Source organism: Typopeltis vanoorti, chromosome 20, assembly GCF_054136105.1.
Source record: "Typopeltis vanoorti isolate ZY-2024b chromosome 20, IOZ_Tvanoo_1.0, whole genome shotgun sequence".
Taxonomy (NCBI): Eukaryota; Metazoa; Arthropoda; class Arachnida; order Uropygi; family Thelyphonidae; genus Typopeltis; species Typopeltis vanoorti.
In genome coordinates this window covers 90,999,491-91,021,320 of record NC_143568.1, presented here as the reverse complement: position 1 = coordinate 91,021,320, position 21,830 = coordinate 90,999,491, and the positions used below count along the sequence as shown (strand labels likewise).

Here is a 21,830-nt window from a genome sequence, read left to right as displayed (position 1 = left end):
TGTTTTTTCCATGATTTGCCTCAGTGTACTGACAGAGGAGGTGGAATGTCTATGTATATGGTTGATTGTATTATATCCTTTTCAGAAGCAAGCCTGTTCTACCAGTTGTTTTAAATCCAGAATAGGTGTTATTCTGGTAGTTATTATGTTTTGTAAGTATTTTATATAGAACTGATAATAAGCTAATTGGTTTGTAATTTTTGGCTTCTTCTTTATCTTCTTTTTTATAAATTAATATTCATATTGCATTATTCCAGATTGTAGGTATTTTCCTTGTATCAATGCGTAAGTTGATAAGGTTTGTTAGATGTTTTATTAATTTTTCACTAGCAATCTTTATTAACTCGATTTGGATTTCATGTTCTCTTGGAGCTTTTCCATTTTTCATTTAGTATATAGCTTCATGTACTTCTTCATAGGTTATTGGTAATTCAAAGTTATTTTCAATATTGGAGTTACCTCTGTTATTCTGTATGGTGCTATCAGATTCATCTTTATAAAAGTTCTTTGCAGCTAGAAAAGTATATGGCAAAGTTGTTTGCCAGAATAGAAAAATCAGACCTCTATAGTGTACTCAGAATTTTAAAGAGGTAGGCATGGAAAAGAAGAAATCTTTCAGCCTTTTGATAATTCCTTTTGGATTTCTTGTTACTGTACTATTCTTTTCTTTTATTGCTACTAAGTGTTTGTTTCCAATCATCAGGCTTCTTAGAATTTTTATTTTTTTTTGTATATTGTTTGTTGATATTTTTATAGTGTTTTTAGCTCTGATTTCATGTCTTACTCTTTTCCTTATGGTTTTACATAACACAGAGTATTCTGTTTTTGAAGTAGAGTTTTTATCTTGTTTCATATCTTATCTCTTTTTCATCATGTTTATGGTTTCCTGTGAAAGTTTGTATTTTTTATTCTTTGCTGATATATTAAAAGTATTTGCAGATGTTACTATAATATCTGTTATTGCTTGATTTAATTTATCAACATCCTCTTCAAAAATATTTATTTTATAATTTTTTATTTAATGTGTTTCTATATTGTTTTTGTTAAGGTCAAGTTTTTTGGTTATATTTACTCATTTCCTTCTTTCTGATTTGGTGGGCAGCAATATCCTAAGTGCTTCTAAATATTCTGCCTTATTATCCCATCAATCAGTGTCACATCTATCAATGCAGTATCTCCACTTTGGATGTACATCCTTGCAGAATGATTACTCAGTAACTCAACTATTTCATTTGCTTCTATTACCTGCCTACTCTCAGCACTTGTTAAATTATTATTATTCAGGCCTCCATGGAGTCAAAAGACTCATCGTAGGAGGTCTTTCCTAAGAAACACAAAGTCTATCAAGACTCATCGAGGGGAGGCCCCCCCCCAAGAAACACAAAGTCTATCATACCACTCCTTGAACTCATTGACCGTTCTCGCTCTCACCACTACATCAGGCAGTGCATTCCATAGTTCAACCACCCTCCATGCAAAGAAACCACTCCTTACCCTCTTACTCACGTTTCCTTTCGTAACTTCCAGGGATGGCCTCGTCATCACTCCTTCCCACTGTTTAACCAAGCGAAAGAACTCCCCAGTGTCAACCCTGTAACCCCCTCTCAACAGTTTAAAAGTCTCAATCATATCACCTCTCCTTCTTCTATCTACCAAACTCTACAGTCCACATTCCTTCAGCTGATCCACATAACTATCATTGTACAGGCCTGAAACCATCTTTGTTATCTGTCTTTGTACCCTTTCCACAGTTAATTTATCCCCTTCAAATCCTGGGGACCAAATCTGAGAACAATAGTCCAAGTGTGGTCTGATCAGGGTCTTATACAATGGAATGATAACTGTTTTATCTTTGCAGGTCAGTGTCCTTTTCATTATTGCAGCAATCCTCTGTGTTACCTTAGCCACCTTTGCAATATGTCCCCTAAATTTCAGGTTTCTATCAATCATCAACCCCAGATCTCTTGTCTCTCCTACTTCCTGCAGTTTAACTCCTCCCATAGAGTATGCAGCGTCCCATCGATACGTCCCAAACCTCAAGACCTTACATTTTTGCTGCATTAAACTGATACCTCCATTCATTTGCCCATCTATCTAGCTTATTCAAATCCTCTTGCAGGGCTGCCGCATCTGCACTATTACTAATAATCCTTCTCAGCTTTGCATCATCTGCAAAAAACTGATTATCCCCTTGCAATCCACTGACAATGTCATTGATATAAAGGTTAAACAATATAGGTCCCAGTACTGAGCCCTGTGGGACCCCACTTGTAACCCTCTGCTTCCTTGAAACTGCCCCACCATACACAACTCTCTGATACTTATCGGACAGCCAATCCTGAATCCAGTTGACCAATCTGACATCCAGACCCATGTGCTGCAACTTAAATATCAGCTTATCATGTGGCACCCTGTCAAATACCTTCGCTAAGTCTAAGAAAATTGCAGTATATGCCTTTCCCTCATCTAATGCTTTTGTAACCTCATCTAATGCTCTTGTAACTTTATCATAAAAGGCTAGCATATTGCTAAAACAAGAGCACCCCTTCACAAATCCATGTTGACTCTCACAGATAACATTACTCTTATCTGCCCATTGCTGTCCTTCACTACTTTCTCCAAGATCTTACTAACTACTGATGACACACAAACTGGTCTATAATTAGACACTTCCAGTCTGCTATCCCCCCCCCCCCCATGTAATGGCACTATCTTACCTTCCTTCCATTCCATGGGCACCTTTCCAGCAGCCAGACTTTCATTGAAAAGCCAGGTCAAAGGCACTGTCAGTTCCCTAGCACATTCTCTCAAAACTCGTGGTGAAATACCATCCAGTCCCACAGCTTTACTAACATCCAGAGCACTCAGTATTTGAAACACACTCTCCTCCTGTACCTCTAAACCTTGAACCTGCCCTATCCCTCTAGCATTAAAACTGACTCCTCTAGGATGAAATACTCCAATAAAGTGTTCATTGAACAATTCTACTATGTCCGCTGCATCAGTCACTCTATTCCCATTTTTATCCCACAATATCATTCTTCTACAGTCATTTCTCCTCCTACTGGCCACATATCTAAAAAATTCCCTAGGATTTTCTTTGGATCTTAGGGCTAATCACCTCTCATATTCCAGTTTCATCTTCCTTACCATACTAGTCACTCTTCTGGCCTGTGTCTTATACTCTTCATGCATCTTCTCTTCTCCTGTCTCCTTATATCTCTTCCACAGCCTCTTTTTCGCATGCAATTGTTTAATATTGTTTGTCATCCACTTTACTCCAAATTGTATCCTCTTGTTCACTCGTGGTATACAACTTACCATTGCTGCTAACCAATATTCTTTCATAATTTCCCACGCACTAATGATATCCCGGCTTTCCAATTCCTCCCTCCATGAAACTTCCCCAAGTTGACGTCTTAGACTATTATAATCACCTGCCTTATAATTCCACATAACGTTCCCATCTCTTTGATACTCCTGCATGTCTATTCATTTTCCAAGTCAAAACCATATGGTCACTCTCTTGAACTGGTGGGAGAGATGTCATCTCAGTTATTATCAACTCTTCTGATGCTATAACCAAATCCAAAACTCTTGTTCCCTCTATTACATGTTGCCTAAGACATTTGTCCCTCAAGAATTCTAGAAATTCCATTCCCTTATTGCTATATGCATCTTCCTCTCCCCAGTTTATACTACTGTAGTTAAAATCAAACCTTCCATAGTTATTCTTCCATTTACTTGCTATATAAAAAAGAACTGTTTAGATTTCTTTGGTTTTTCTTACCATGGACTTGCTGATCACATTTTTCTCTCTCCACAACTTTTTCTGCAGCCAGTGCTTAATGATGTTATTCATCCATGAAACTCCTGACTTGGGGTATATACAGTCTGATAATGCTTTTTTTTTTCAAATAGCCCTTGATCATCTCCATGCACTGCTAACATCTCTTTTCTCCAAATCATTATTTCTCATTTCATTGATATCAAAAGAAAATCTTTTGATTTTGTAAGATCATTCTCCATTCCTTTTTTTATAACAATGTCATTTTTCTGATCTTTCCTTGCTCCCAAGATTGAAATCATTTAAAGTTTACTCCCCATATAGTTCCTGGATACTGGTTCTCAGGTCAAAAATCACATGCTTTGACTTAATTTGCTAAATGGTACATGTTTGAAAGGAGAGAAAATTAGCTCGCTATTCAACCACTGGAGTGTAGATTTTGTTTGAAGTTCACTTGGCCGTAATTTAGAGAGAGAGAAAGAAAGTATCAGCTGCCTGTAGCAGATAGCCTTTGTTAGTTGGCCTGTGTAAATTTGCCTGCAGAACAAAAAATATTCCTTATATGCTAATTGCAAAGCAAAATATATTGGCCACTTTTTTTCCTGAAGTGCATTACATAGGAGGTGTTAGTCATTCACTGATAGATGGACAAAGTGATATCTGTGTTCCAGGAATTTGATTTTAAATTGATTATGACAATTTTATCCCTGTACTTATGAACATGCAGAAATTTTTTCTATGAATATTTGGTCTCACATCTGTTTTTTTCCCTCTGCTATTCTGTAACTCAAACAAAGACAGAAAAGATTTTATTTCCAAGAAATCTAAGAAAAACAAGGCTTATCTATTATCCTCAGGTAAGAAGATGAAAGACAGAATTGTGAAGCTTTATGCAAAATCTAAATTTCCAGACGATGATGATGTATCAGAGAGAGAGAGAGAGGGAGATGCGAGGCTGAAATATATGAGAAATGTCTTATTGTAATATTTTTATGTGTTTTGTATGTACTTTTTTTATATTTATATTTTTTTATATTAACAACTTTAGTTAAAACACTTGCAAATTTTGTGTATTCAAATTTACCAAATTGTAGAATACCATATGGTATAATCAAAGTCACTAGAATCAAGGATTCTCTAATAAATACAAAAACATGGTACCTTTGTTAAATGAATAGTGCTTGTATAGGACTGTTAATATATTGTTATTAAATTAATTAATTTTTTTTTATTCCTTTGAAAGCTGAAAGTGCATTAACTGGGGCAGCAAATCTTATGGCTTTTCATAACCTAGAACATTCCTATAACAAATTCTGTGGAAGGAAAATGAAAGATCAGTTGAGTGCCTTTTTGCCAAATTTACCAGGAAATATTGATGCCCCAGGACACCAAGATAACAGGTATTTTGCTTGATCTTTAAGAAAAGGGGGGAAAAAATACTGAATTAGGTTTTTGTAATTTATGGTGATATTTTACATGATGTTTAATGAGTAATGAAAGCTACCCAAAAAATCAATAGCTATTTATTATAATATGATACAATGAGCAAGTTTATAAACATGGAAAATATTTTCTTTTTAGAATATCTTCAGTTATTCTTATTCTTGCCTAAGTAAAACAGCTGTTCAGAACAATAGAAATTTTTGTATATTATCCAGCAGTTTGCTATGCATGAAAAACTACTTCAGAAATGCAATGATATTGTGGAAGAAGTCGGAATTACTGTTAATTTTTTACTCTACTTCAGTTAGTTTTCTGCAAGATTGAGGGTTGGGGCTAATCTAAATAACTGGGAGAAAATCCAAGGAATGCAGAGGACTGACTAGGGCTTCTCCAATCTTCACATTCCCATGGTGTACCCAGTTAGTAAGTATTCAGCTGTATACTAAGGCTGAACTGGCAGTTTTAGAATTAGCTGACCAAATTGTATTCTGTGCTGGCTTAAATCACCCACAAATTGTGTGCAAAATTTCATGTATAAGTGTGATATCAAATGCCATACTAGCTAGGGCATCGCCTTGTTAAACAAAAAAGACCCTGCTGTCTTCATCAGGGGAAACAGTTGAAAGTTTTCCACTTGGTTATACTATATAAATTAACGATGCCAAGAAATTATATTATTGGTTTAATCCTCAGTATCCCATAATGCAAAGCACATATCCCTAAAGACATGTATAATGCTATACATTATGGGAAGTGTCACTAACCAGACTTTTTTCACTATATAAGTGAAGGGAGGTCTCCAAAAACTGAGGTGATCCCCCTAAACTCAGCAAGTGCAAGCTGAAGGATCATTTTACTCAGTAGTGGTTCCACTCAGTGACAGACCCACCCTGCCACAAGGAGGAACCCTCAGCAGTGACTCTGCCCATTGGCAGGCTCACCCCCACCACCAAGCAGAGCCATAATCTCAGCTGTGGTCCAACTTAGAGACAGGTTGAACTGGCTGTTTTACACAGGCAAAAACCCGCACCTGAGCAGAGCCACTCATATCTCAGGGTGGCAACACTTCTGCACAAAAGTGCATCAGTGGGATCCAAATCCAGAAGTGATACCAAGGTTGAAGTAATACAGAAGTCATATTTCCATATACAAGTAGCCAAAAATATTACTAGATTAATCCTTTATCCAAGTATAAGCAAACAAAGTTTGCATGTGAAGTAACTTCGCACCTGGGCAAATTGTATATAGAGACTAATGACTTCACATTACTTGCTTAGTATATGTATATATATATATATATATATATATATATATATATATATATATATATATATATATATATATATATATATATATATATATATATATATATGTCTGTAAGGATGAAAAAATCAGAACTCCATGGTGGACACAGGAAGTTAAAGAGTCAATGAAAGAAAAGAAGAGAGCATATCAAAAGTTCCTCGCAAATAAGTCAGCTTGTGCTCTTAGAGAATACAGAGACAAATGTAAGAAAGCTAAACACTGTGTAAAACTAGCTAAACAGAAGTCATTGGAGAACTTTGGTAAGAACATAGAAAATAAATATAAAAAAGGTGGCAAGATATTCTGGAGGTTGTTGAAGAAGCTCAGAAATGTTCTAAAAGGAATTAGAGATGATAAAGGTGACATGAAAACAGGAGAAAAAGATATCTTGAATTATGGAGTAATTATTTCGAAAAATTGCTAAATGAAACTAGTAGTGATAACAGCACAGTGGTAAAAAATACTGACCAGGCATGCTGTCAGGAATAATATTCATACTTGAAGTAGAAAAAGCCATCAAAAGTCTAAACTGCAGCAGGAGTAGATGATATTCGACTCGAAATGCTCAAGTATGGAGGTATAAAAGTCTTACAGTGGCTGCACTGCACAGTTCAGAGGGCCTGGACAGAGGGGTGAATCCCAGATGATTGTAGTAGAGCTCTCATAGTACCAATTATAAAAAAGGGGAATAAAACCGAATGTGAGAATTACAGAGGTATTTCTCTACTCAGTGTTCCTGATAAGATTTATGCCAGTATACTTGAGAAATGGTTCAGAAGAATTGTGGAAGAAAAGCTTGGTGAAGAACAAACTGGATTCAGGCCAAATAAAGACTGTCAGGATCAAATTTTCACCTTACGACAAGTAGTTGAGAAATCACGGAATATAACAAAGATCTGTATTTAAGTTTTGTAGGTCGGGTAAAAGCATATCACAAGGTGCCAAGAGAGAAGCTATTCAAAACGCTGCAGTTCTCTGGTATCAGTGGGGCATTATATCAAGCAATACTTAGTCTTTATTTGAGTTGTAAGTCACCAGTTAGAATTCAAGGAAGTACAGGAAGATGGTTTTATATTAAATCTGGTGTCAGACAAGGATGTACATTATCCCCTCTGTTATTCATCATCTATATGGATCACATTATGAAGGAAAGTGGTAGTATTAAATCTGATATCAAAATTGGAGATGTTAATCTGAGCTCTTTGCTTTATGTGGATGATATTATACTTCTAAATAAATCCGCTACAAGTCTGCAAAATTCCCTGACTAAAGTGAATAACTGTTGTAATAGATATGGTATGAAGGTCAGTATTAAAAAGACAAAAACAATGAAAATAGGCAGAAACATTGAAAATATGAATTGTGAATGGCGAACCTATAGAACAAATAAAACATTTCGGGCATGATTTTTAGTGAAGATATTAAATTAAATATGGAAATAGACAACAGAATCAATAAAGCTGGTATGGTAGGAAGTCAATTGAATAAATTTAAACGGAATAAGAGAGAAATTAGCCAGAACACTAAATTAGCTGTATACAAAACAGTATTCATGCCAATTTTAACTTATGGATCTGAGAGCTGGGTCAGAAGTAAAACCCTTGACCAAAGACTAGAGGCCACAGATATGAGAGTCCTGAGAAAGATTAGGAGCTTGAACAGATGGCATCAATGGCAATATCATATTAAAAATGAGGATATTAGGAAAGAACTTGACATTGTCGGCATCCAGGAATGCGTTAGCCGAGCTAATCTCATCTGGTATGGTCACTTGGAGAGGAAAAGAACAGAATTGGAGAGGAAAGATTAGCAAAACAAGTGTTCTCTGCCAGGTTGGCAGGAAAAAGACCCAGAGGAAGACCAAAATATAGGTGGACTGATACAGTATAAAAAGTGCCTTAGAAGATAGAAATATAAGATCTGATAATGTTGGAGTCTTGACAGGTAACAGACTAATTTGGAGGAAAATTGTAGATAGGAAGTTATTAACGATGTAATTTTTCATGTAGTACTATCATATCCTGTTTAACCCTTGAGGGTATATATATCAGGAATTTGATGATGATGGTGGCAGGTTTTTCTACTGGAACAAATTCAAACTCACTGGAAGTGATGTCACCAGTAATATTAGAAACTTCACAGAAGAGAAATGGAGCTAGCAAAGAAGGCAACAACAAGTATTTGTAAATAATACTTCTATAAGATGTTATATACATCAGTGGTCATCAGGAAAAGGAAGACAGGAATCACTCTAGCATTTAGCAATAACACAAAAATACTACAGTGATTCCTTCCTTTCCAGATGACTACTGATGGTATATAACAGGCCTGCACAACATACGGCCCGCAATGCTATTTATTTTGGCCTGTCTGTCTGATCGAATTATTTATCATACGGGGGAATATGAAAGTAGATGATTTTTTCCTAGCATTGAATAAAATTTTTACTAAGACCCAGCATGTTTTACGTTCATGCGATTAATGTCACAATCATGTTTCTTTCAACTCGACAATAAATTGCATTTGGAGTTATTCCCAATATCGTATTTAATAACAAATTTTACAATCACTTTGAGGTTTTGTTAGCGCTAGTGTTGCTGCGGGGAAATTCAAATTTACATCTCTCTGATAACGACTTGATGTCTATGAACGAGAATGAATCGTATTACACAAAGTTGGCCATGCCTTGACTGGCTTTGGCAGTGTAATGGTTGGTTATAGCTGGAGCAATACATTACATAACTGTTATCATAACCTGCATTATTGTGAGTTTTTCATCATTAGTTTTTGTAATTAATATTGTCAATCTAGACACAATGAGCTTAAGTAAAAAGCGTAAAATAGATTCGGAACATCGAGCATTTAACCCTGAGTGGACAAACAAATATCCGGGAATCTATTACAGTGCCGAAAGAGTACAATCTAAGACATCATTTTGAATCGAAACATCCTAACCTTGGCAAGTTGGATGCAAGTGGAAAGCAAATAAAAGCAGCAAAGCTATTGAAAGTCCTTAGTTGTGAGCAACAAGGCTTTAAAAAAGTACATATGCAAATGAAGTTGCCACAAAGGTAAGCTGAAAAATATCACAAGAAATAGTTTGTGCTGGCAAATCATTTACTGAGGGAGAGTTGATAAAAAAGTGTCTGATGATTGCCGTTTCCGAATTGTGTCCTGATAAGAAAAATAATTTTGAAAATATCAGTCTGTCCTGTATGACTGTTCAGCGCAGGGTGGCTGATATTGCCGAGGTTCTTAAAGATAACCTGCAAAAATTGGCTAGTGAATTTGTCTATTATTCGCTTGCTATGGATGAAAGTACTTTCGTGAAAGATACTGCACAGCTTTTAATATATGTAAGAGGTGTGTTAATAAGAATTTTGAGGTGACAGAGGAGCTTGCTGGTTTGTGTTCAATGAAAGGAAGAACAACAAGAAAGGAGATCGTAGAAAATGTGTGTAACCGAAAAACTATCCTTAAATTTCAAGAATTTAGTAGCAGTTTGCACTGATGGTGCCCCATTTATGTGTGGAAAAAATATTGGTGCTGTAACGTTTATTGAACAATATGCAGGTAAACCATTGACAAAATTTCACTACCTAATTCATCAGCAGGTGTTATGTTCAAAGGTTTTGCAGTTTGATCATGTGATTAAAGTAGTATTTGCTCTGGTCAACTATATTCGAGCTCGGGGTTTTAAACACAGAATGTTTCAGGCGTTTCTAGAAGAAAATGATGCCGAGTACGGGGATCTACCATACCACACTGATGTACGTTGGTTGAGCCGCGGTAAAGTTTTGTCACGCTTTGTCGCTCTAAAAATGAACTAGTTGAATTTTTGGAATCTCAAGAAGATATGGAAAAATTCCCAGAAATAATGGATGAAGAATTGAATCAAGATTTATTTTTCTTGTGTGACATTTTGGGTCACTTGAATGACCTTAACTTATGGCTTCAAGGAAAAAATAAGTTTGTTTTTAAGTTAATGTCTCTTATAAAGGCATTCGAAATGAAATTAAGTTTGTTTGAAAATCAACTTGCTAAAGGGGATATGTCACATTTCTTAACTTCTCGACAGAATATTCCATCAGAATATCATTCAATGGTGGGTGGAAAATATAAGAAGCACATATCACTTCTAAGTGAGGAGTTTCAGTAAAGAATGCCATTGAGTAATGAAGACAAAGTCCGCATAAAAGTGATTGAGGATCCATTTTCTGTCAAAGCAGGAAATCTACCTGTCGAACTCCAGATGGAGGTTATTGATCTCCAGTGTTCTGAAAACTATCGGGTCAAGCACAGGGAGAGTACTTTACAAGAGTTTTATTGTATTCTGGATCAGGATAAATTTAAAAGTTTGTGGGATACTGCCTACCAGATATTTTGTATGTTTGGGAGCAGATATACTTGTGAACAAACATTTTTAGTCATGAACTTGAAAAAAACCAAACAGCATTCATCTTTAAGTGATATCAATTTAGAGGCCATATGAAGAATGGCCACTTCAAACATGACACCAAACTTTGATAAAATAGTGGCAACAAAGAAATGCAATGCGTCACATTGTGACATTCTGAATGTCACAATGTGATATTCAGTCACTGATATTTCACTGAAAATAAGTGTGATATTCTCAGTGAAATTATTAGTAAACTTTGTGTTTATGTTTAAGTGGTTTTTATTGAGAAATTTTGCAGCTATATTAGTTTGTAAATAATTTTGATTATAATTTTAATTGTAACTCAAAAAAATTTAAAAATGCATATTAATTAGTATTTACTATAGACCTACTAACAAATTTACTTAAGTTTATCTGCAGTGGAATAGCCTAAGATTCTACGTCTAAAGTGATCTGGCCCTTGGTCAGGTGATGCAAGTTGGATTTGGCCCTCAAAGACAATCAAGTTGTGCAGGACTTGTATATAACATCTTGTAGTGATATTATTTACAAATACCTGTTGTTGCTGTCTTTGCTAGCTCCATTACTCTTCTGTGAAGCTTCTAATATTAATGGTGACATCTTCTCTTCCAGTGAGTTTGAATTTGTTGACTTTGATGATCACATCATTCATCTTGAAACTTGCAGTTTCAAATTGTAACATGGACATATTTTAAAATAGGAACTTGTACAATAACTTATTTGCACCTGAAATCCCATACAGAAGAAGCAGAGGATTTTTTTCCCCATCATTGGAGATGGCAGCTGACAATAAAATAAAATGAATTTTTTTTTGTTGATGACCTCAACTGCAGACTAGGAAATGAATCCCTTTAGTATGTAGAAATGTATTGAGAAAATGTGAAGAAAAAAGCAAAGCTAATAATAATGGTTAGTATCTGCTGGGCTTCTGTTTAGGATATGGACTAGTCCTTCCTACCCACCATGCATAACCATGTTTCAACATGAAGATGTGTACAAATTCTCATGAAGAGATACACAGGAAATAAAAGTCTTATTGGTGATGTCAGTTTTCATAGTGATATCTTTATTCTGTGGGGCGCTTAAGGGTTAAAGCTGTATAACTGAGAGGAGACCTCCACATAGCCTTAAAAGGAATGCGCAGAACCGACCAGGGCTTCTGACCTAATGTCCAATCCTCACCTTCTCGTGGTGCACCCTATTAGGTATCTACCTGGATACTGAATGAACGAGGAGGGGTGGCAATTTTGGATTTAGCCGATTAAATTGTATTCTTATTGGCTTAAACCACAATATTGAGTGACGGTACAACATGACAGAATTTCATGCTGGCTGGGGCATCACCAGTTAAACAAGTCTCCTGTTGTTTTTGCCAGGGAACCAGGGCAAACAGCGAAAAGTCAGCTACTGGAACAAACCATAAAACACACCCTAACTCAATATCACCAGAGTTCAATATCGGTATTATCAACATAAGAAACCTGAATGCAAAAGAAACGGAGCTAGCTGAGGAAATGGATAAGTCCCAGATCGATATAATAGGGGTGACTGAAGGCTAAAACTGGTGAGATCTTTCTGAGCAATAAACACAAAATGTTATATTCAGGCAATGACAATCAAGGAAAAGAAGGAGTAGCCATAGTATTCAACACTAAATACGAGGCTAATCTTCTTGAATGGCAGGAAATTTCAGAGTCGTATGGGCAAATATCAGAATGGGGAACTGGACAATGAGACTTATTTGTTCCTATGATAACACAGAAGGCTCTGCTAAGGTAGAAGTGGAGGAATTTTTTGAAGCTTTAAAGAAAGCAACTCACTCAGTGAAAAATGAAAAGTTGTTCCTTGTTGGGGATCTAAATAGCACAGTAGGAAATGATTGCCAGACATACAGAAATATTTTAGGAAAATTTTGAGAAAAGAGCAAAGCTAATAATAATGGCAAATATTTGTTGGTTTTCTGCTCAGGACATGGACTGGTTATTACTAACACCATGTTTCAACATAAAAATGTGCACAAATTCACATGGAGAGAAGATGCAAGGAATAAGAAAAGTCTCATTGACTCTGTTATTGTCGATAGTGATGTTTTCTCTCTGGTGCAGGACACTAGGGTATAGAAAGGATTTGAAATGGAAAGTCATCATTATGTCTTGAGCAGGATAAAATTGAATTTCATATTGAAAAGAAGAACATGTAATAAAGTTTTAAAGCAAATAAAAGTGGGGTGCTTAAGGGTCAAAGCTGTATAACTGAGAGGAGACCTCCACATAGCCTTTAAAGGAATGCGGAGAACCGACCAGGGCTTCTGACCTAATGTCCAATCCTCACCTTCTCGTGGTGTACCCTGTTGGGTATCTACTTTGATACTGAACGAACGAGGATGGGCTGGCAATTTGGGATTTAGCCGACCAAATTGTATTCTTATTGGTTAAACCAAAATAAAAAATGATGGTACAACATGACAAAATTTCATGCCGGCTGGGGCGTCGCCCGGTTAAACAAGGCCCCCGTTGTTTTTGCCAGGGAACCAGGGCGAACAGCGAAAAGTCAGCTACTGGAACAAATCTGAAAACAAACCCCAACTCAACATCACCAGAGTTAAAGATCAGTACTATCAACGTAAGAAGCCTGAATGGCAAAGAAATGGAGCTAGCTGAGGAATTAGATAAGTACCAGATCGACATAATAGGGGTGACTGAAACAAAAAAGACCAAAACTGGTGAGATCTTTCTGAGCAATAAATACAAAATGTTATATTCAGGCAATAACAATCAAGGAAAAGAAGGAGTAGCCATAGTATTCAACACAAAATACGAGGCTAATCTTCTTGAATGGCAGTCAGTCTCAAGTAGAGTAATGTGGGCAAATATGAGAATGGGGAACTGGACAATGAGACTTATTTGTGCCTATGGTCCCACAGAAGGCTCTACTAAGATAGAAGTGGGAGAATTTTTTGAGGCTTCAGAAAAAGCAACTGACACAATGAAAAAGGAAAAGTTGGTCCTTGTTGGGGATCTAAATAGCAGAGTAGGAAATGATTGTGAGACATACAAAAATATTTTGGGAAAATTTGGAGAAAAGAGCAAAGCTAGTAATAATGGCAAATATCTGTTGGATTTCTGCTCAGGACATGGACTGGTTATTACTAACACCATGTTCCAACATAAAAATGTGCACAAATTCACATGGAGAGAAGAGGCTAGGAATAAGAAAAGTCTCATTGACTATGTTATTGTTGATAGTGATGTTTTCTCCCTGGTGCAGGACACCAGAGTGTACAGAGGATTTGAAATTGGAAGTGATCACTATTTAGTCTTGAGCAGGATAAAATTGAATTTCATATTGAAAAGAATAACATGTAAGAAAGTTTTAAAGCGAATAAAAGTTGAGCAGCTCTCAGATGTAAACTGTAGACTAAAATACAGAAATATTATTGAAAAGAAAATGAAAGAGTTTGAGAACAGGAATCAAACCTTGGAGATTCAGTGGCAAACTCTGAAGGAAACATTGATTGATTCTGTCAGAGAGGCATGTGGTGAGGTTGTGTGCAAAGATAAAAAAATCAGAACTCCCTGGTGGACACAGGAAGTTAAAGAGGCAGTGAAGGAAAAGAAGAAAGCATATCAAAAGTTCCTGGCAAATAAGTCAGCTTTTACTCTTACAGAATACAGAGACAAATGTAAGAAAGCTAAACAGTGTGTAAAACTAGCTAAACAAAAGTCATGGGAGGACTTTGGCAAGAATATAGAAAATAAATATCAAGAAGGTGGCAAAATATTCTGGAGGTTGTTGAAGAAGCTTAGGAATGGAGGAAAGAGTGCTGTAAAAGGAATTAGAGATGATAAAGGTGAAATGAAAACAGGAGAAAAAGATATCCTTGAAGTATGGAGTAATTACTTTGAAAAACTGCTAAATGAAACAAGCAGTGATGACAGCACAGTGATAAAAAACACTGACCAGGCATGCAGTCAGGAATACATATCCATACTTGAAGTAGAAAAAGCCATCAAAGGCTTGAAATGTGGAAAGGCAGCAGGAGTAGATGATATTCGACCAGAAATGCTGAAGTATGGTGGTATAAGAGTCTTACAGTGGCTGCACTGCATAGTTCAGAAAGCCTGGACAGAGGGACGAATTCCTGATGATTGGAGTAGAGCTCTCATAGTACCCATATATAAAAAGGGAAATAAAACTGAATGTGAGAATTACAGAGGTATTTCCCTACTGAGTGTTCCTGGCAAGATCTATGCAAGTATACTTGAGAAACGGTTGAGAAGAATTGTGGAAGAAAAGCTTGGTGAAGAACAAGCTGGATTCAGGCCAAATAGAGGCTGTCAGGATCAGATCTTCACTTTACGACAAATAGTCGAGAAAGCATGGGAATATAACAAAGATCTGTATTTAAGTTTTGTTGATTTGGAAAAGGCATATGACAAGGTGCCAAGAGAGAAGCTATTCAATACGCTGCAGTTATATGGTGTCAATGGGGCATTATATCAAGCAATACTTAGTCTGTATTTGAGTTGTGAGTCAGCAGTTAGAATTGAAGGAAGTACAGGAAGATGGTTTAATGTTAAATCTGGTGTGAGACAAGGATGTACATTATCCCCTCTGTTATTCATTATCTATATGGATCACATTATGAAGGAATGTGGTATTAAACCTGATATCAAAATTGGAGATGTTAATGTCAGCTCTTTGCTTTATGCGGATGATGTTATACTTCTAAATAAATCTGCTACAAGTCTGCAAGATTCTCTGACTAAATTGAATAGCTGTTGTAATAGATATGGTATGAAGGTCAGCAATAAAAAGACAAAGACAATGAAAATAGGCAGAATCATTGAAAATGTCAACTGTGTTGTGAATGGAGAACCTGTGGAACAAGTAAAACATTTTAGCTACTTAGGCACAATTTTTACTGAAGATGGTAAACTAAATATAGAAATAGACAACAGAATCAGCAAAGCTGGTATCGTGGGAAGTCAATTGAATAAATTCATATGGAATAAGAAAGAAATTAGTCGGAACACTAAATTAGCTGTATACAAAACTGTGTTCAAACCAATTTTAACTTATGGATCTGAGAGCTGGGTCAGAAGTAAAACACTTGACCAAAGACTAGAGACCGCAGATATGAGAGTCCTGAGAAAGATTAGAGGCGTGAACAGATGGCATCAATGGCAATATCATATTAAAAATGAGGATATTAGGAAAGAACTTGACATTGTCAGCATCCAGGAATGCGTTAGCAGAGCTAATCTCAGATGGTATGGTCACTTAAATAGAATGGGAGAGGAAAGATTAGCAAAACAAGTGTTCTCTGCCAGGTTGGCAGGAAAACGACCCAGAGGAAGACCAAGATATAGGTGGATTGATACGGTACAAAGTGCCTTAGACGATAGAAATATAAGATCTGATGATGTTGGAGTCTTGACAAGTAACAGGCTGATTTGGAGGAAAATTGTAGATAGGAAGTTAGTAATGATGTAATTTTTTCATGTAGTACTGTCATATCCTGTACACCCCTTGAGGGTACATGGCAGGAATTTGATGATGATGATGATGATGATGATGATGAGCAAATAAAAGTTGAGCAGCTCTCAGATGTGAACTGTAGACTCAAATATACAAACATTATTCAAGAAAAAATGAAAGAGTTTGAGAACAGGAATCAAACCTTGGAGATTCCAGTGGCAGGCTCTGAAGAAAACATTGATTGATTCAGCCAAAGAGTCATGTGGTGAGGTTGTTTGCAAGGATAGAAAAATCAGAACTCCATGGTGGACACAGGAAGTTAAAGAGGCAGTGAAGAAAAAGAAGAAAGAATATCAAAAGATCCTGGCAAATAAGTCAGCTTGTGCTCTTAGAGAACAGAGACAAATGTAAGAAAGCTAAACACTGTGTAAAATTAGCTAAACAAAAGTCATAGGAAGACTTTTGTAAGAACATAGAAAAAAATATCAAGAAGGTGGTAAGAGGTTGGATTATTCTGGAGGGTGTTGAAGAAGCTCAGAAATGGAAGAAAAAGTGTGCTGTAAAAGGAATAAGAGATGATAAAGGTGATATGAAAACTGGAGAAAAAGATATCCTTGGAGTATGGAGTAATTACTTTGAAAAATTGCTAAATGAAACTAGCAGTGATGACAGCACAGTGATAAAAAAAAAACACTGACCAGGCATGCAATCAGGAATATATATCCATACTTGAAGTAGAAAAAGCCATCAAAAGTCTGAAATGAATAAAGGCAGCAGGTTAGATGATATTCAACCAGAAATGCTCAAGTATGGAGGTATAAAAGTCTTAGAGTGGCTGCACAGGGGTGAAATCCAGATGATTTTAGTAGAGCTCTCATAGTACCCATACATAAAAAGGGAAATAGAACTGAATGGTGAGAATTACAGAGGTATTTCTCTACTCAGTGTTCCTTGTAAGATTTATGCCAGTATACCTGAGAAATGGTTGAGAAGGATTCTAGAAGGGAAGCTTGGTGAAGAACAAGCTGGATTCAGGCCAAATAGAGGCTGTCAGGATCAAATTTTCATCTTACGACAAATAGTTGAGAAATCGCAGGAATATAACAAAGATCTGTATTTAAGTTTTGTAGGTCTGGTAAAAACACATCACAAGGCGCCAAGAGAGAAGCTATTCAAAATGCTACAGTTCTCTGGTATCAGTGGGTATTATATCAAGCAATACTTAGTCTTTATTTGAGTTGTAAGTCAGCAGTTAGAATTGAAGGAAATACAGGAAGAAAATTTAATGTTAAATCTGGTGTCAGACAAGGATGTGCATTATCCGCTCTGTTATTCATTATCTATATGGATCATATTATGAGGGAAAGTGGTATTAAAATTGATATTAAAATTGCAGATGTTAATCTGAGCTCTTTGCTTTATGCAGATGATGTTTTACTTCTAAATAAAAATGCTACAAGTCTTCATGATTCCCTGACTAAGTTGAATAACTGTTGTTATAAATATGGTAATAAATTCCATATGAATGTATTCAATTGTCTTCCTACCATACCAGCTTTGTTGATTCTGTTGTCTATTTCCATATTTAATTTACCATCTTCACTAAAAATCGTGCCTAAGTAGCTGAAATGTTTTGCTTGTTCCACAAGTTCTCCGTTCACAACACAGTTGACATTTTCAATGATTCTGCATGTTTTCATTGTCTTTGTCTTTTTATTGCTGAACTTCATACCATATCTATTACGATGGTTATTCAGTTTAGTCAGGGAATCTTGCAGACTTGTAGCGGATTTATTTAGAAGTATAACATCGTCCGCATAAAGCAAATAGCTGATATTAATATCTCCAATTTTTATATAATGTTTAATACCGCTTCATAATTTGATCCATATCGATAATGAATAACAGAGGGGATAATGTACATCCTTCTCTCACACCAGATTTAACATTAAACCATCTTCCTGTACTTCCTTCAATTCTAACTGCTGACTTACAACTCAAATAGAGACGAAGTATTGCTTGATATAATGCCCCATTAACACCATATAACTGTAGTGTATTGAATAGCTTCTCTCTTGGCACAAGGTGCCAAGAGAAGCTTTTCAAATTCAACTTCAAGGCTTGCCATTGAATCTCCAAGGTTTGATTCCTGTTCTCAAACTCTTTCCTTTTTAATTCAATAATCTTTGTGTCTTTTAGTCTACAGTTCACATCTTAGAGCTGCTCAACTTTTATTCGCTTTAAAACTTTCTTACATGTTATTCATTTCAATATGAAATTCAATTTTATCCTGTTCAAGTGATCACTTCCAATTTCAAATCCTCTGTATGCTCTGGTGTCCTGCACCAGGGAGAAAACATCACTATCAACAATAACATAATCAATGAGACTTTTCTTATTCCTTGCCTCTTCTCTTCATGTGAATTTGTGCACATTTTTATGTTGGAACATGGTGTTAGTAAAAACCAGTTCATGTCCTGAGCAGAAATCCAACAGGTATTTGCCATTATTATTAGCTTTGCTCTTTTCTCCAAATTTTCCCAAAATATTTTTGTATGTCTGGCGATCATTTCTTACTCTGCTATTTAGATCCCCAACAAGCACCAACATTTCCATTTTCATTGTGTCAGTTGCTTTCTCTAAAGCCTCAAAAAATTCTTCCAATTCTACCTTAGTGGAACCTTCTGTGTGACCATAGGCACAAATAAGTCTCATTGTCCAATTCTCTATTCTCATATTTGCCCACATCATTCTACTTGAGACTGCTTGCCATTCAAGAAGATTAGCTTCGTATTTAGTGTTGAATACTATGACTACTCCTGCTTTTCCTTGATTGTCATTGCCTGAATATAATATTTTGTATTTAATGCTAAGAAAGATCTCACCAGTTTTTGTCTTTTTTGTTTCAGATACCCCTGTTATGTCAATCTGGTACATATCTAATTCCTCAGCTTGCTCCATTTCTTTGCCATTCAGACTTCTTATGTTGATAGTACTGATCTTTAACTCTGGTGATGTTGAGTTGGAGTGTGTTTTTCAGATTTTTATAGTTTCTGTATTCGGCTATGAAATAATGCTGGATTTAATATCCACTTAATTTTTGTAATTTTTGCATCGCCGAACTGAAGCCTTTTGGTTCTTTATTTTAGTAAATTCTCTGGTAACTTTTATGTTTCTGTTATCTCTCTCATTTACACTTATACTAGACTTTGTATCTCAAACTTCACCCTATCCTCAGAAAATACTTAATATACCATTTTGGTCACTTTTGAATCCTCTCGTACAAGTCTACATCCCCAAGAAGCTAAGGTGATCAAATCTGTGCAGTAACTAGTTCCAGAGTTTGCTATATCAAAGCTGTATAGAGAAGAATAGTAGCCCCCTTTTCTCAACTTGTCAGAATGTTCATCATTAAAGCAATAGTCTGAGTTTCTTTTTTAGTATGCTTTTTGAACTTCAGTTTCCTGACCACCAACTCTCCTGAATTTCTAGCATCGCATCATCAATATATTGCATTCCAGTTCCATCAGTGTAATATACAGATTCTAATCTTTTCATTCCCAAAGCACGTAACTTTACAGTTAAATGAATTAAACTGATAGCCATTATCCTTCGTCCATATTGTCAGTCTATTTAAATCAGATCTCTACATTGCTATTTACTCCTGCCCTTCCCAGGTTTGCATCATCAGTAAACAAGTTGATATTCATTTTACGATCATTTCCTACATCATTAACCTAAATTAAATAACAGTAGTCCAAGTAGAGAGCTGTGGATCACACTACTGCTTCACAGTACGTGTTGAAGTATTAAATTAAAGTCATGGAGTAATTGATTTGAAAAATTATTAAATGAATAACTAGTGATGCACCAGCAGTTGAAAATATCCAGAACTCCTGTGGTCGTGTGTACATTTCAGATTTCAGACTGGATATTAAAAAAAAAAAAAAAAAAAAAAAAAAAAAAAAAAAACAGCTGCCAGAAATTTTAAATGTGGAAAGGTAAACAGAGATTTGAGATTTGCATACTGCATCAAGCCCTATTACATGATCAGATTCCAGACTGGAGTAGAGCTCTTATAGTAATCATCTGTAAAAAAAAAAAAAATGAAATGATATAAATCAATGTGACATTGTAGAATAATTTTCCTGTTTACTGTTCCAGTAAGATTTCCAGATCAGCATTCTTAACAAGATGCTAAGAAAATTGTAAAAGAGAAACTTGTGGAATAACAGGTTGTGTTGAAGCAATTAGTTGGTCTGTTTGAGATTTTGTACCATTTGGATAAGTAGTTGAAGTACCAAATCATAAGAATATAACAAGGATCTATATTTTAATTTCGTAGATCTGGAAAGGCATGTGTAAGGTGCCAAGAGAAAAGCTCTTCAAAGCAGTATATTTATATGATGTGAACAAGACATTATATTAGGGACACACACACACAAACACTTTCTGCTTACTAGTAGTAGTAGGGTAGCTGTAATTTTAATTATAGCGATATTAGATAGGCTAAACATATATATATATTTATAGTCCTTTTATCATATAACTGTAGTTCATTTGTCTAATTTTTTTGTTAATTTTCCCTATAGATGCTTGTGCATATTTTTTGTTCTCAAAGAACTTTATTTCAGTTAATTACTTGACTAAAACAGTTATTTCATAAATTAATTCCATGTTTATGTCTGAGTATGTTCACTGTTAGTTCTAAATTAATTTTTTTATTGTTTATTCATAATTCAGTCTGGTTCAAGGCTGTATAGTGAACAATTGGTAGTTAACACTCCAGAGTGGCGCATAATTGGAATGGATTGCCTTTGGAGGCTGAGAGTGCAAGCAGCATGAATGAATTTGAGAAAAAGTATGAAAGTGATGCAGGTGATATATGGTCTCCTTCGATGAGTCCCTGACTCTCTGGAGCTCTATCTAGTTTATGCATTTGTAGTCTTTACAAAAAAAAAAAAAAACCTTCAAAAATCATTTTTATTTATAATAATTTATTATTATCTATAAGACTTTTTGCTGCAGTATCTGCTTCACCTTTGCCATTATGAATTGAAATAACCTATTATGAAACAAATTATGCATCAGCTAAGCTCTTTGCATAACAGACAACTTAAGCAGTATCAGTATTAAGGTTGTAATTCTTAATTATTTTTAACAAAATAATTATGTTTGATAATGAGAAAGTAATCTCATACACTTTTTTTCTGAAAAACGAAAGCAGAGAAAAAGAACATTGCTAATAAAATTTGATGCTGAAAAGATTACCTACTGTGAATTTATTGAAGACTAAATAGTTGAAGCCTCCATACCTCAGTCAGTATAGACAAAGCCCTTTGGTTGGAAAGACCTGGGTTCGATTCCCATCAGTGACTTTCAATACTTTCGATT

General features: G+C 35.6%; 1 protein-coding gene across 1 annotated transcript in view; it reads left to right on the top strand.

The window, feature by feature from the left end:
* LOC150095641 (mediator of RNA polymerase II transcription subunit 19-like) overlaps window positions 1-21,830 on the top strand; it is a 91,006-nt gene that overhangs the window by 3,962 nt on the left and 65,214 nt on the right. The window contains exon 2 of the mRNA XM_090410283.1: window positions 5,031-5,187. Coding sequence (XP_090266409.1) covers window positions 5,031-5,187 — 157 coding nt within the window. The remainder of the gene's footprint in view (window positions 1-5,030; window positions 5,188-21,830) is intronic.